This window comes from Abramis brama, assembly GCF_963993115.1.
Source record: "Abramis brama genome assembly, chromosome: 21".
Classification (NCBI taxonomy): domain Eukaryota; kingdom Metazoa; phylum Chordata; class Actinopteri; order Cypriniformes; family Leuciscidae; genus Abramis; species Abramis brama.
The window spans coordinates 29,339,654-29,356,450 of NC_139983.1; the positions used below are offsets into that span (position 1 = coordinate 29,339,654).

The 16,797-nt window shown below is 36.1% G+C and overlaps 1 protein-coding gene across 1 annotated transcript; it reads right to left on the reverse strand.

Annotated features, from left to right (window-relative positions):
- Positions 1 to 806: 806 nt before the first annotated feature.
- ganc (glucosidase, alpha; neutral C) lies at positions 807 to 15,922 on the reverse strand. Its single transcript, XM_084096114.1, has 24 exons — positions 15,841 to 15,922; positions 15,571 to 15,633; positions 15,333 to 15,435; positions 13,937 to 14,064; positions 13,671 to 13,847; positions 13,545 to 13,566; positions 13,397 to 13,463; positions 12,227 to 12,323; positions 11,892 to 12,075; positions 10,927 to 11,071; positions 10,500 to 10,735; positions 10,306 to 10,432; positions 7,749 to 7,828; positions 7,449 to 7,592; positions 7,282 to 7,378; positions 7,086 to 7,187; positions 6,457 to 6,700; positions 6,313 to 6,377; positions 3,498 to 3,574; positions 3,349 to 3,423; positions 3,147 to 3,260; positions 1,659 to 1,771; positions 1,391 to 1,491; positions 807 to 1,268 (listed from the first exon to the last, which is right to left on the reverse strand). Exons 1-24 carry the CDS (start codon positions 15,873 to 15,875, stop codon positions 1,162 to 1,164), a joined length of 2,703 nt encoding a protein of 900 aa, XP_083952240.1. The 5' UTR covers positions 15,876 to 15,922; the 3' UTR covers positions 807 to 1,161.
- Positions 15,923 to 16,797: the final 875 nt, after the last annotated feature.

The window sequence follows — 16,797 nt, forward strand, 5'->3', positions numbered from 1 at the left end:
TGCACAAACACATACACACAAACACTCCTGCATACATACACATGCATACACAAAATGCTACAGTCTTCTCTTTGGGCTGCTCCCATTGGCTGATGAACAATGAGTATTGGGCGACGGTTGCGCTCTCGTGCCGCCATTGTAGGGCGACACAAAGGAAAGCGGTCCTGCAAAGAGAGGCCAGTGAGATGGCCTGCCTCAGCAGAAGGCATTCACAGCCTTTAAACCTGTTCTCAATAGAGTTCAGCATTAAGCACTCTCAGCATAACCACAGGCTTGACCTAACTTAACAAAACTCTCTATATTTATATCACTTTATCAACGCTTCATTTGTGTGGATAATTATCGGCCATCTACTGTAACCAAAACTGTTGAATGTTCAGTTGTATCATACAATAGCATTCAAACGTATTTTTCAAAGAGGTCTCTGTTGCTGCACCGATCATATTGTGACATTTTATTACAATGTTTTCTATTTTAATGGGTTTAAGAATGTAATTTATTCTTGTGATGGAGCTGAATTTTCAGCATCATTACTTCAGTCTTCGGTGTCACATGATCCGTCAGAAATCATTCTAATATGCTGATTTTGTACTCAAGAAACATTTCTTTTAACGTTATTCATTTATTTTTGGAAATCATGAGACAATTTCTCAGGATGTGAAATAGAAATCTTTTGTAACATAAATGTGTTTACTGTCACATTTGATCAATTAAATGGATCCTTACTAAATAAAAATATCAATTTCTTAAATTGACCACATCCTTTTGAATGGTACTGTACATGGATCATAAAAAAACAAAATTACTTTGCTCTTTCAGAATTCTTTATTCAGAAATTAAGATGTTGTTGCAATTTTTTTCTTTTCAAAACAAATTTCACCTCCATCATATCAAATCTACAGTATTAAGTAAGGAAAACAGCTAGTAATTCATGTTAAAACAAACTCATTTTTGAGGTAGACAATCACTATGGAGGGAATCTTTAATATTAATCTACATTATTAAATTGCTGATTTAATTAACCAAATTATAATGTTGTATTGCAATTATAAGCTGCTGACACTTTTCAAGGCATGCAACAGCATCTGAAAAATACCAAAATTAAAATTGTAAAAATAAAATAAAAGAATGCAAACCGGGACATTTGAAAAATACCATCCACTATATTATTATTTCCCAGTCTTTGTGTATTTCTAAGCCCAAGCCAGTTAAAGTTAATACACCTCGTTTAACATCAAACTCAAACATGACTGGTGTCCTCGCCGCACCTTAAAGAGAGAAACAGAAGATTTATATTATAACTCTCTGGTTTATATTTAACACCACATTATTTATGTATGAAGTATTCTAGTACAGTTCCTACAAAAGAAAACTTGTGCAGTCTACGCACCTGACTTGAGCTTGGGTTTTCTTTTCAAACTATTCAGACCAAGGATGACCACTGACTCCACTTTGTCATCGGAGACAAACGAGCCTTTATCATCAGCACAGCTGAAAACACAAGGCACAAGGAGAACGGCGTATTGAGCTTTCTGAACACACACAATGGTATATACCCTGTTCTGTTTACATTTTAAATTTCTTGTAAACTGTACCAAAAGGTCAAACTTTTAAATATAAGACCATACCTAAAATGAAAAGTGATGTTGAGCCATTACCTGCTAACAAGCCTGCCAACTCGCATGCTAAAACGGCGCAGGCAGAACTGCTTCTGGTCTCTGTAACTAAAAGAGTGACCGTCATCCAGATAAACAACTCCATCAGCATTGCCCTGTAATGCAAAACATATAATCAAAATCAATGCGGTCTATTATTATGTGTGTGTGTGTGTGTGTGTGTGTGTGTGTTCAAATCTTGTTTAATGTTGGGCTCCTCAAGATTTGACCATGAGGCACTAACAAAAACAACCATGTTTCTTTGGACATGTTCACTTGCAATATGTATAATTTTAAATACTTTAGAGTAGGGGTTCCAAAACTTTTTTAAGTACCCCCTGAGATTTTAAGTTAATATTTCAATAAATTAAAAACGCATTCGCAAATTCACGGTTTTCCGATGATGGTTAATGGTCAAATTTTTTTATTGTTTTTATTTGTAAAATATTTTAAAATAAATAATAATAATAATTATTATTAATTGAATAACTCTAATAAAAAAAAAAATGAAGGCAGAATATATTACTGTTGTAAATCACAATTGTACTGCAAAGAAAACAATTATTATTTGATAATAATTATAACAATTCTTTTATTTTAACAACTCTCTGTGTAACAACTCTAATGTCTTAAAGTGCCCCTATTATGCTATTTTAAAGGTTCCTAATTGTTTTAAAGGTCTCCTCCAACAGGTTTATGCGCATCCAAGGTAAAAAAAAACATTTACATTTTCTCATAATATACATCGTCATGCACTGCAGACCTTTTACATTAACAAACAGCTATATTACACACTGCATAAAAGTTCATATTTGAAAAAGCATAATAGGCGCACTTTAAATTCTTAACCTTCAAACTTCAAACCCTTAAGCTTCTAACAATGCAAATCTTTGAGCTTTAATTTTGACGGAATACTGGTGAAATGCTGTAAACTTCAATTCAAATTCAAAATTATGTGAATGTAAATAAAGAGAACCTAGTGCACATTGCATTCCCAAATGCTTTGGAAACCATTGCTTTAGAGTACCATGTAAATACTGTAGAACATAAATATGAAAATCAAACGGTTCCATAGTAATATTAAGTCTTATAGAGGGCGATATAAGTACAAATTTGGTACACACTCAGCTTTATTGTGTCCTTATTACAGGTTACCTGTACTTACTATAGTAATAACAGTGAATTATCCATAATTACAAGCAACTTAACACTAACCAATATATTTTAAAATGTAATTTATTCCTGTGATCAAAGCTGAATTTTCAGCATCATTTCTCCAGTCTTCAGTGTCACATGATCCTTCAGAAATCATTCTAATATGCTGATTTGCTGCTCAAGGAACATTATTATCAATGTGGAAAACAGATGTGCTGTTTAATTTTGTTTGTGGAAACTGTGATGCATGTATATTATGATATTAGCTTCTGATTCCATCCCTGACCTGTACTATGGTACCACCTAGTACTTTCTGTTTTATTGTCATGTGGTCACCTTAGTGTCCAGCGCCACAGTGAGAGTGATTGGATGCTGCTGTAAGTCTGCTGTACTGGACCCACAACCTGCTCTCCTGGGCACCACTGTCCCGCCACGCTGGAACACGGGCACCTAACACAGAGGGTATACCGTAAATAACTCCGTATGACTACTATATTCATGAGACTGCTGTATCAGAGATGTAGTGTGAGTCACTCACGGTGTTCAGAGTCACTGGCAGATCCAGAGTTCTGGCACCCTTGTGTACTTCTGCCGTGTTTGTGTCGTACCACAGCTTTCAAACACACAAAACATCTCTTATGAACACACTTTAACCTTCAGTACAATTCATTTGTGAATTAGGCTTACCTCATCAGACCCTGGGAGCAAAACCCTGACCTCTGTGACCCCAGGATCTGTCACAGGGCACACAAGGAGAGCACTGCCTGAAAAATGTCCATTAGTTAGAATGGTATCTGAAATTGGACTGCTATGTTTTAAAAAGTCTCATATATATATATATATATATATATATATATCAGTGTTTCCCCTACCATTATATAAGGGGGGCGCCCCGCCCTCCTAACGGCTCCCCCCGCCCCCCTTGAAGTCAAGTAAATTTGATTTGATTTTCTTTTTAGCGCCAGATTACAATTTGTTATTTTATTAAAAAAAACTAAATAGCCCTTAAGTAATAGGTTATTTATCTTATTTCCACGATGGCATGTATTTTCTGTCTGTGTTTGCGCGTTTACAATTATCCCAATGAGTGCGCAAGCGCGCACACTCACACACAAACAAACACTTGCGTCAAATACAGATGAGCACTAGCGGACAGAGAGCGCGCGGCGGGAAATATGTCGCTGAACTGAAGATGGCAACACTCGCTCTACTGCGAGTAGCAGCCGGAGTAGCTCTCCTGCTCCAAGTCTACGCCCGTTTCACACATATTTCGTTTGCAGTGCGTGTGCGGTGAGTATTTTTTTCCGTACCCATGTTTACAGAGCTTTCACACTGCACGCGGATGCAGTCCGTCGATGATCGATCTGTTCCAGTTGCGGTGCGTATACAGCAGTGCAGCGATCGTTTCCGCACCGAGTCTACTTTTGCCGTTTATATACGGTCTATGATTTCTGCTGTGCTGCAAACGCTGAATTAAAGTGACAGCGCATGTTTCGTGGTCAAAATGAACACAGATTGACCTGAAAATGTAGTAATTTCACCATAAGTGCGATGAATTAAATAAAATGTAGTAATCTCACCATACATTTATTTCATTTTTCACTTTAAGACCGGGGTAAAGCAAGGAAAACTACAATTTACCTCAACAAGGCGACATAATGACATTCGTGGAGGTTCTTTGTGACATGCAAGATTTATTGTATTAAAATTTAAATGCAAAAGATTTTAATATAAATACATGGTTAAATATTTTACCACTTGCTTGAGCAACTTAATATATAATTATATAGAAGTAATGCATTGAATAATACATTGTTTAAATTGTGTTTAAACGTGAACGCGCGTTCACAGCAGTGCTGCGTCTGACAGGATTATTCTCTCCAATAAATGCATCATAGAAATAAAAACTTCTCACAAAAAAAGCCCATTTAAAATTTGTTTGTCATATAAATGTATTAACTAACATTAACGAACAATGAATGAGCAAAATATTTGTTAGTATTTATAAATCTTTTTTTAGTTGTTAAAAATAAAACTATTTAAGCTCTGGTCCATTAATATTAACAAATACTTCTATAAATTTAACAAAGGTTATTTGCAAAAGTCAATTTTAAAAAGATTTAAATATGTTTTTTTATTTTTTTAAAGAGATATCTTATGTTAACATTTTTTTTTAAACATTTGTTTTATGTTAACTTTTACAAAGCATTACCCTCCCAGACAACCAATTAATGTGACACATAGATAGATAGATAGTGTCTGTGTCAATTTTCCCCAACCAACCAACCAACCAACCCCCCCCCCCCCACCCCCCCCCCCCCAAACCTGTAAACCTAGGGGAAACACTGTATATATATATATATATATATATATATATATAGATATAGATATAGATATATATCTCATTTATAGTGACTAATGGTGGATGAAGTACACAAATCAAGAGGAAAAGATATAGCACTTCTAGAGTAGAAGTACATAAGTGCTGTGCTTGGATTTTTAATGTACTTAGAGTGAGTATTAAAAGTAAGTGATCGATGAACCATTATTTTGCAATTTTATATATTTTATCCTACAATAAGGAAAATTAGTAGATGAAAATATTGAATATTTATTGATCTGCATTCTGCAAATAACCAAACATTCTATTACCAAAACACACTATCAAAACAATAAACGTTAAAAATGTAAGTTTGATATAATTTGAAACGTGCATTAATTTGAATTATTTTAACATTATTTATAGTTTTGACCTATACGCAAATATTAACATGTCCACATTCAAGTAGGCTTAAACAGCTAAATGACTGACATTTATGACCTAAATGTGATTTTTTTTTAATAAAATTTAAAACTTAAAATTCATCATCTGTTTTCACGCCGTCAGTCCGCACAAGCTCGAGCTCCGAGGATCTCATGGTACTTGTCATATTTTGAGTCAGATATCTCAGTGAATTGCTAACCTGAGTCTCAATCTGAATGAATCGCTGCGGTCGGATCAGTCCGATGACTTGTGAATGAATCGTTCAGTGAGATTTGTGAACCGTTTCAAAAGGTTCATTGAAAACAATCAGCTCACGAAGAAATCGCTAACAAATCGGACATTGCAATCGCGTCTTGAAATGTGGTGAAGGACTGGTAGGATTTTGTAGAATTTAGTGGAGTAAAAAGTATATTACGGTTGGGAATGTATGCTTTGGAAAGTTGTTTTAAGTTGTTATTAAGAATATTTATTCATTCACTCATTTTAGTTCAATCTTGGCCACGTTGTACTACTAATATGCTCATTTGTGATCACAATTTACCTAAATTAAAACAAATTGCTAAAACATGGCCACAATTTGACTAAAACGAGGGAACAAATTAATAAAATGTGGCCAATGACAAAAGTAATGAGAACAAATTCTTAATTTGTGGCCACTATATCTATTTTTTTCTTCCATATTCCACACTGATAGTGACTTTATTAGCAGTATTACACAGCAGATCTAGTCATGTTTACCAATCATGTACTGGTTCTCCACAGCAAACGTGCTTGAATCGCTGGGAAACTCTACCCAAAGAGGTCTGCAGGGAAACACACACTGTATCAGCATACATAGAAGCCATAGTAAATAAGGTTGTGCTGCAGTTTAAAATGCAGTACCTGATGGGAGGCAGGGCTGACACGTGTGCTTGGTGGAACAGAGTGTACCAGTACGGCAGGAGACAGTATCTGTCCTGAACAGCAGAGCGGATTGCAGAGGTGACTTCGACCCCAAACAGCCAGGGCTCACGACGCTTGGTCACTTTAGCAGAGTGTCCTCTGAAAAATGGCTGAAGAGCCCCTGCTTGATACCAGCGGACCAGGAGCTCAGGGTCTGGATCCTGCACAAATCCCCCTACATCAGCTACACACACACACATACGAGACCATATTCAATCAGTGATGGTCATTTTACACCCAGTTCAGCGTGAAAATACACTATCATGCAAAAGTTTGACCAAATATACAGTAAAACAGTAATATTGTGAAATATTATTTCAATTTAAAAGAACTAAAAATTGTCAATTTTCACTGGTATCTAAAATTTTTGCATCATAACTGCCTGTTTTTGCAAAAACAGTTTCATGGCCATTTGCAGGTGTGGCAAAAAGTTAGTTTTAGGCCCTGAGTGTATAGTATATGTATGACATATTTACCAACATTAATATAACAATCAACTTACTTTGTAGGTTAAAATATGATATATTAAAATGAATATGACTTAAAAACTGTCACTTTATTAGTCTAACCTCCACAAAACTGTATTCCTGTCAAACTCAGTGACAGCAGCATGGGTATTGAAATCTTCAAGTACTCCCAAGTAGCAACATTGTCCCCAGTCCATATGGCACCTGTGACATAAACAGTTCAGTGTTGCTATGGGCCGTGTTGTTTGTTTCCATCAACACAATGGGTATAGTGTATGTCATCTGATTTTGAAGTTACCTAATCTTTGAGACCCAGCAAAGAAGGAACGTGAAAGGATAAACGGCCTTTCTGTGCCACCTGAGCGGGTTAATAAGCCCTCAAATGTAGCCATATGCTGTGAAGGGGAGAAAAATATATATAACCATAATCTATGTATACTATAAGCATGTTTTGACTGAGCTTACCTGATAGAAGCCATATAAGTTGTGTAGTTCCCTGTGTTCCCATCCTCCGAAGTGCACTGCATCTTTTGGCATTGTCTGCTCTGGCCCGTTAAAGACAGAAGGTTCATTCATGTCGTTCCACACAAACAAAGATTCTGTTGAGCCCTAATAGAAGAGTAGATAAAGCGCAAACAGTTACCAATAGAAATGAAGAGACAATGAATTGGTTTTTAGATCAAAAGATGCTAAGGAACCACCTCAAATAGTGCTCAGTAAGATAGTATTAGAAGTATTAGATAAAACCTTAATAGTGAGACTCACTTCATATTTGCTTAGAGAGAACTGTCTGGCATACCATGATCTTGTCTTTGAGCTACTGAAGTCCAAATAACTGGATTCACCTGATGGAACAGTCATTTTCTTGAAATGTGAGTGCTAAATTTGATGTAAAACAAGATCTCAATGTAAATAAATCGATTATTAAAGGGATAGTTCATCCAAAAATAAAAATGTTGTCATCCTTTACTCACTCATGTCTCATGTCATTTTATTTCTTCTGTGGAACACAAAATCTGATTTTTTTGTCAGATTTTTTTTTTTTTTTTGTCCTTACAGTGGAAATCAATGGTAACCAAAATGTTTTATTACTTACCAACATTCTTCAAAATATCTTCTTTTGGATTCCACAGAAGACAGGAAGTCAAACGATATGAGGGTGAGTAAATGAAGGAATTTTCAGTGTTGTTACTGTTAACTAAAACTAAAACTATTAATTAAGCTGAAATAAATTTAAATACACATATTAGCTGATTTTTACGGTGACCGGGAGGGGACATGTTTGGTTCACTTATTTTTGTCGTGGCCACAACGTATAAACTCGTGGGAACGTGATATTAAGTTGTGGGAACGTCATAATATCTCGTGGGAACGCCATATTAAGTCGTGGCCACGAGATCATTTTGTTGAGGTAACGACATCATTATGTCGTGGCCACGCGATGCAAAGTCGTAGCCTCGAGATCATATGTTGAGGGAACGATATATTTTTCTCGTGAACAATGTACAGTTGGTTTTATCACTTTAAGTCATTGTCTTCAAATGCTATTGAGCTTTAAATATTGTCATATTCTGTATATGATCCCATACAGTAGTGAAATACATAGCAATATTTGCATATGATTTAGCAGTTTATTGTCATAAATATCAAAAATATTAAAGGCGTGCATCATACATGAGACCTATATGAACAATATACAGTTGGTTTTATGACTGTAAGTCATTGTCTTCAAATGATATTGAGCTTTAAATATTGTCATATTTTGTGTATGATCCCATACAGTAGTGAAATACATAGCAATATTTGCATATGATTTAGCAGTTTATTGTCATAAATATCAAAAATATTAAAGGCGTGCATCATACATGAGACCTGGGTGAACAATGTACAGTTGGTTTTATGACTGTAAGTCATTGTCTTCAAATGCTATTGAAGTTAGAAACGTTTATGCCAATGTCGCATGTAATTTTGAGACGGTCCCTAAATATGCGTGCGACAAAAAAGTCTAAGAATGCGCTTCATGTGTCTTTCACTTATAACGTACCCATGTCTTAATGCCAAAGACCGCACTATATCTTTATATGACATTCCTAATTTAAAGTAAAATGTTATTTCTTCTGTCATCTCCATCTCTGCTGTAGCCAAGTCTATGCTATGGTACGGTTACAGTATTGGCCGCTGTGGCTCCCTCAACTCGTGGCCACGACAAATTATGTCGTTCTCTCAAAATATGAAGTCGTGGCCACGAGAAAAATATATCGTTCAGTCAACATATGATCTCGAGGCTACGACTTTGCATCACGTGGCCACGACATAATGATGTCGTTACCTCAACAAAATGATCTCGTGGCCACGACTTATAATCACGTTCCCACGACTTAGTATGACGTTCCCACAAGATATTATCACGTTCCCACGAGTTTATATGTTGTGGCCACGACAAAAATAAGTGAACCGAACATGTCCCCTCCCGGTCACCGTAGATTTTAATATAAACTTGAATGAAAATGAGAAAGGCTTCCTTGGCAACCAACTAAAATAAAATAAGTTTAATTTGAAGTACTAAAATTACTAAAACTTAACACGACACTGTTTTCAACTAAAAACGCTTTGACAGTTCATTTACACGTCAACAGTGTTTTGGCGGCCTGGAAACGCAAACTTTTGGAAACGGTTTCAAAGTGCACGTTTTTGAAAACAATATTGTTATCAATTCACAAACGTGAATTTGTGAAAACAGTGATGTCATGCGCATGTGTAATATGTGTTCCTGGTTTACCTGTTTGTTTCATATTCCCTTTTTTCCCTAGTTATCACATTGATTGTTTATGTTTTACACCTGTTGCTTGTTTTGTTGATTGTTTTTTACAGTGTATATATTGTGCTTGTTTTCAGTCTTTGTTCGGTATTTGTCAAGTTTAGTTGCTTGTTCCGTTCATGTTTTTTGATCCTAAGAATCCAGAGTGTTTTGTAAACTTTTTCGTTCCTGATTTTGAACCACCCATGACAATGAAGCTAAATAGAAATATAAAAAAAACCCAAATCTAATAAATTTGACAAAAGCACATAAAATTACTAAAGCTTTAACTAAAATTATAGCTATAAAAATAATAGCTAATACAAAATGTTAAATACTACAATAGAATAGTAAATAAATATTAATAAAATAACACTGATTTTCATTTTTGGGTGAAATATTTCCCTTTAATCATTAGCCTAGTAATAGTGATCACTAATGAAGAATTGTGGAATTTTTTCTGTATGATACGATAAACAGTTATGTGAATCTGAGACTGGCCTTTTCATGTATGCTGGATCTTACCTGGCCAACATGTTCCTTCATAAACAGTGCCTTCTCTATTCTTCACAAAATGGCCTCCGTCTTTAGCTTCACAGTAAAACGACCAATCAGGATCAATCTTGATGTGCGGGTCACTAATAACAACCAACTAAAGAGGCAAATAATAAACATAAAAAAACCTGATACCTTTTATCTTTAGAAGCCCATTACTATACCTTCCTGTTCTTCTTCTGGAGGTGACGCTGTAGCTCTGCTGGGTTTGGAAAAAGCTTGGAGTCCCAGGTGAAGTAGCGCTTCCCATTTGTGTGCTCTATGTCCAACCAAATGACATCATACGGAATACTGTGGGAGTCAAATCCAGCATCCACAGCTTTCACATCTGCCTCGTCCTCGTAGTTCCAGCGGCATTGGTGATAGCCCAAAGAGAAGAGTGGAGGAAGAGCCTGATAGCCTGTTGGCAGAGAAATACTAAAGGAACTTCTGTATACATTTAAAGCCATCTTTTTAATATAAGAGCAAGTGCGGACATTTGTAACTTGAATGTGCGAGGAAAAAAATCAATGTCAATGAAAAACCTACAAAAGTCCTAAATGTACATTTTTGCTATACCACCATTGACAATATTTGGGAAATAGTCAGTACCTGTGAGTTGAGCGTACTGAGAGAACACTTGGGCAGCCGTGGGTCCCAGCAAAATGAAACAATCGATTGTGCCGCTCTCTGATATCCATCTAACATCAGTCTGAGGTGCGATCTTGCTTTTCTTCCCCGGTGGTTCATCCTCATTCTGTTCAGACAACAAAAATAATCAACTGAAACAATACACATCTAAAAAAACATGTGTCTCCTATTTTATTGATTTAGACTATTCTCCAACTAACAGGGAATGTTTTTAAAACTGTGGCTAATGTTCTGGCAAGTTCTCTCAAAGTTTACCTAATGTTACTACTTGTTTCAGAACGTTCAGAGAACATTCAAAATTAACGTTCCCATAATGTTTGCAAAACTATTAAGAAATGTTCCCTTAAAGGGATAGTTCACCCAAAAATGAAAATTCTGTCATCATTTACTCACCCTCATGCTGTTCCAAACCAGTATGAATTTCTCTCTTCTGCTGAGCACAAAAGAAGATATTTTGAAGAATGTCGGTAACCAAACAGTTGACAGTAGTCATTGACTTCCATAGTTTTTTTGTTTTTTTTTTATACTATGGAAGTCAATGGTGCCCAACTGTTTGGTTACTTATATTCTTCAAAATATCTTCATTTGTGTTCAGCAGAAGAAAGAAACTCATACTGGTTTGGAACAATTTGAGGGTGAGTAAATAATGACAGAATTTTCATTTTTGGGTGTCTATCCCTTTAACATTCACATAACCAAGAAAAATATTTTTAAAGCATTTCAATGTTCAGGGAACATTCAGAAATAAAGTCTTCATAACTTAATGGGAATGTTAGCAAAACATTCTTAAAATATATTTTTGTTAGCTAGGTCAACTGTCATCTGAAAGTCATTTCAACTTTGCAGTGTGTAATTTCTGGCCCCCTAGTGACACCAAACACTATTACAATTGTTTCCAAACAGTCGATTGAATAATAGAACTGCACCTCATTTGGCTCTGAATTGTACTTGACATCAACCAGAGTCTCCGACGCGTTCAGCCAGAACACTCCAGCTGTCCTCTCTGGCTTGTGAGCTATCAGGACAGGGACAGAACCGTAAAGACCCAACCTGCTATTGATGTCATAGCCAAACACATCCAAGTTGTACAGCCGATACGCCTCAGAGACACTGTGAAGTAAACCAAGTGTTGGGGTTTGACTGCTACATCATATTAGGCAAGAGTCTATTCTGCTCAATTTGTCTTCTATAAGTAGGGATAGTGTCTCAACCACATCAGTTTTAGAAAGCAAACTCTGAGATATTTTATGAAGTGCACTACCTTGTGTCCTTCAACACCAGGGTATCAGCATGTTCAGGAAGACCATACGTATGGTTGAACCCATGGAGACTTAAGTCCATACCCACCGAACTAGGACCTGAATTTAAGACATCAGCAATGATATGTTATAAAATAACTAGAGAATGTGGCTGGTGCTTGCTCATGTAAAACTATGTCTGAATTTCTCTCTTCTGCTGAACACAAAAGAATTTTTTTTGAAGTATGTTGGTGACCAGACAGTTGACGGTAGCCATTGACTTCCATAGTAGGAAAAAAAAATACAATGGAAGTCAATGGCTACCGTCAACAGTCTGGCTACCAACATTCTTCAAAATGTCTTCTTTTGTGTTCAACAGAAGAAAGAAACTCATACGTTTGGTTGGAACAACTTCAGGGTGAGTAAATTATTTTTCATTTTGTCATTTTTGAGTGAACTATCCCTTTAAGGAACTGTCTTTTTGGGAAATTTTTAGCAAAAATCTATGGGCAAAAGTGGTAGATTGCCACAAAGCACAGTTCACACAGAAGTCACTTTCAAACTAAGCAGCTTTCTATTGGTCAACATGGCAAACTCTCTCAAAACCTCTCACAAAATTCCCAAACACATGGATTCTATTTAAACTTACTGGGTTTTGCCTGCAAAATTTAGCCAAATAATGATAAATGTGACCACACCGTTACAGTTAAGGCCCGTTTATACCAAGAAAGATAACTATAACAATTACAATACTGATGTCCACTCGGCACCAAGCAAGGGCCGATCAAATTCTGCTCATTAGAAATGCACACAGCAGTTCTTCTGCTTCTTTAAACACTCATGCTCTTTAAAGTCAGGTGGGTTCTGATTGGCTGTCAATGTTTTTATTGTTCATCAGCTGGGAAAAATAGTTCTGAAAGTGATTCAAATGATATAGTTCCTCTGTGTCATTATCATTACAGTAGTGGTTTGGACTTTGCTATTCTCACTGAATTAGAATGATTATTAAAACTTTGTAGACATCGTTATAGTTATTGGCATTGGTGTGAACGGGCCTCTAGGGTTTGTTTAAATCCCTAACCCTATGTATACATCATTAGTAATACAAGCAACCATATTAATAATAATACAAGTTGTACTGGAGTTGATGAAATAAACAGTCGAGTTGTATTCTGTATGTTATGGTGGTTTACCGTTTGCCTTGATGTCCTCAAACTGTCTGAAAGTTTCCTTCCACAGCCCGCATTGATTTTCATCTCCCTTTGAGATGGAAGAACATGATTTGTCAAACAAGTAAGTTCTCTCAATCATACATTTTCACGTTAAAGCCTATAATCTCACCTGACATGAATTTGAAGATGACCTGTAAGAAATTTAAATAGAGTTAAATGGGAAACAACATTAGCTATTACCCAATTTTTTTTATGGGAGTATAAAACAACAGTCCTCAAGTATTGTTCCTCACACCTAGTTGGATCTTGCAGAGTCTCAAAGTAGAGTTTGTTTTCTGGGTTAAGTGTGACAATCTCCTCCCCATCACAGGAAATCTCTAGTTTGAAAGGTGAAAAGGAAACCAGCAACTGGTACTGTCCCAGACCCCAAGTTAGACATACACAGTCCTCTCTCTTCCAGTGAACTCTCAGCCTGTCAAAGACATACAGTAATAACAATGAAGAACTGGCAGTAGCAGATCTAGGAGAGATGTGAAGAGAATTGTGAAGTTGATGGCTTACGGCTCATATCTCATCTCTCCAACCAGAACGTCTGAAACGTGGTAGCGCTGTTTCACTGGCTGAAGCTCATCAACAGAAACTCTGACCGTTCCATTTTGGGTTGCCCGTATTTGAAGACTCAGCCGATTCTGGAAAATGTAGAAATAGTTTCGATAACGTTTTTTTTAAATATTTTGCATCTTTGAATACTTCCAAACTTTACATCCTTTAAACTACATAATTTGAATTTAACAAGTTTTTTATTCAGCAAGTACACATTAAATTGGTCAAAAGTAATAGTAAAGATATTTTTTATTTAACAATTATTTTTAATTTTATTCAAGGAATCCTGATACAAAAAGGAATTACGGTTTCCACAAAAGTATTAAGCAGCACAACCGTTTTCAACTGTGCTCATGTTCATCTGTGACAAGAAATGTTTCTTGAGCATCAAATCAGCATATTAGAATGATTTCTGAAGGATCATTTGACACTGAAAACTGGAGTAAAGATGCTGAAAATCCAGCTTTGTATCGCAGGAATAAATTACATATGAAAATAACAATTGAAAAAAGTTATTATAAATTGTAAGAATATCTCACAATATTGCTTTTTTGAACTGTATTTTGACCAAATAAATGCAGCCTTGGTGGGTCATTCCAAAAAATATATTTATTACTTTATAATAAAAAAGAAAAATGTGGTCTTAAAGGGTTAGTTCACCCAAAAATGAAAATTCTGTCATCATTTACTCACCTTCATGTTATTCCAGCCCCATTAGCCTGAGAGCTTTCTGTCCCTCCATTGACAGCTATGCAACTACCACTTTGCACTTCAAAAAGTTCATAAAGAGATCATAAAACGAATCCATATGAGCAGCTTAGTCCAAGTTTTCGGATGAGACGATTGCTTTATATGAAGAACAGACTGAATTTAGGCTTTTATTCACATATAAACATTCATCAACTCACACATCAGTTGTGGTAAACGGAAGCTCAAGCATGTTTGCTTGACGTGCGAGAAGCAATGAGGTTCATTCTCGTGTTACGCAGCACGTTTGAGCCTCTGCAAGAACCAATGAGGTTTGTTCTCATGCATCAAGCAGGTTCGGCTGAGCTTCCGTTTATGTTCGCTGATCAAGCGTCACAGTGGTAGTTGCGTAGCTGTCAGTGGAGGGACAGAAAGCTCTCAGATTTCAACAAAAAGATCTTCATTTGTGTTCCGAAGATGAATGAAAGTCTTACGGGTTTGGAATGACATGATTTTTGGGTGAACTATCCCTTTAATTCACAATTATAGCCAAGTCTTTAGAAAGCAGAATAATAATAATAAAAAACATGTGTACATATTTTGACAAACCCCTGCCCTAGACAACAGTGAAAGAATGAGCTATGTGAAAAAAGCAGTGGCAGTCCACCTGAGAGTCCCGCTCACAGAGCTCCAGACTGGCTCCTCTATCTGTGAGCAATAAAGTCTCCAAGGAGGCAAAGTACTGAGACACTGCTTTATCTCTCTGTCGCCTATTGTAGAAATCAAAGGTCAAACAAATTCAAACTTATTCAATTTATTTCACCAAAGAAATAAACAGACTTATTTCCTAAATAATGGCATCTAGATATTATTAATATAATAACAACAACAATAATAATACTTACCTGTAGAATGTAATGTCATGGTTTTTCTTAAACTTCTCTTTAAACTCATCACCCGGAACGCCACTGTAATGTTATGGTACATCATAAGTACAGTTCAATTGGTTCTGGTCTAATTTTTCTTAATACTGTAATAATTACAAGTAGTCTGCAAGCATATGCTGCATGTCCTTAATGACAACAATGATGATATCGCTCACAATTTTAACAACGTGCTTTTCACATTACGTGCAAGCATGACCATCGTTTCAATGCTGCAGAAATGCTTGTTACCTCTCAGGTTCAGTTGAAAGAACATTCACCTCCATGATTCCGCCACATGAAGAGGAAGTTATTTGACAGGGCTAGTGGTGTGTGTTCTTTCTATTGGGCGACAAACGCTAATACTATTAAATGTTATTGTGGGGCACAAATATCCCTGCAAGGGGGCGCATGATGGCTCACACAGCCGAATCCTCCATTCAGACGCATTTGAATCTAAATGGGTTTTGTATTTCTTTAAATATTTAAATCTCAAGGTTTGTAATTGTAATTTTAAGCGACTTCTTTCTGGCATACAAACGGGAACCAGCCTAATCAATCTGTGTAAACATATTTTTTTTAATTATCTGTGTACATTAATCACAAACGGCTGTGATTGGTCCATCCTCAGTATCGTTGAGAAAAGGAACACCAGAGCCGTCACCGTTGATATGGTAGGCTATTTCAGTAGCTGTCTTGACAATAATTTACACTTTAGGTATGACAATGAGATATGCTAATAGTGGTTAGATTTGAAAACACAAGCTAAATATTAATATGAAATATATACATAAAATCGACGAATTATTTTTTAGACCCTACACCTGACCAATTAGAGAACGTCTGGGCTACTAAGCCCCGCCTATTTGATAACTAATAATATTCCATTCTCGTTTTTCACTGTCTGTGTTTCTTTGAGCCCTGTGACATTTATGTCGAAATGTCACGCTGAGGACGATTGGGTGGTCTGTAATTGGACTAAAATAGCATTTTCTTTTTAAATAGTGTTGACATTATTGTCTGCCTCCTTCCTTTTGAGAAATGCCGGTTTGAATTATATGTTAGGTATTAAATGGTATTAAAGGGATAGTCCACCCAAAATGTTTGTCATTTTGTAATTATTTTGTCATTAATTACTCACCCTTCATGTCCTAGTATGATTTATGGGCAACATTTACAATGGAAGTCAATGGAAACTGAAACTGCTTG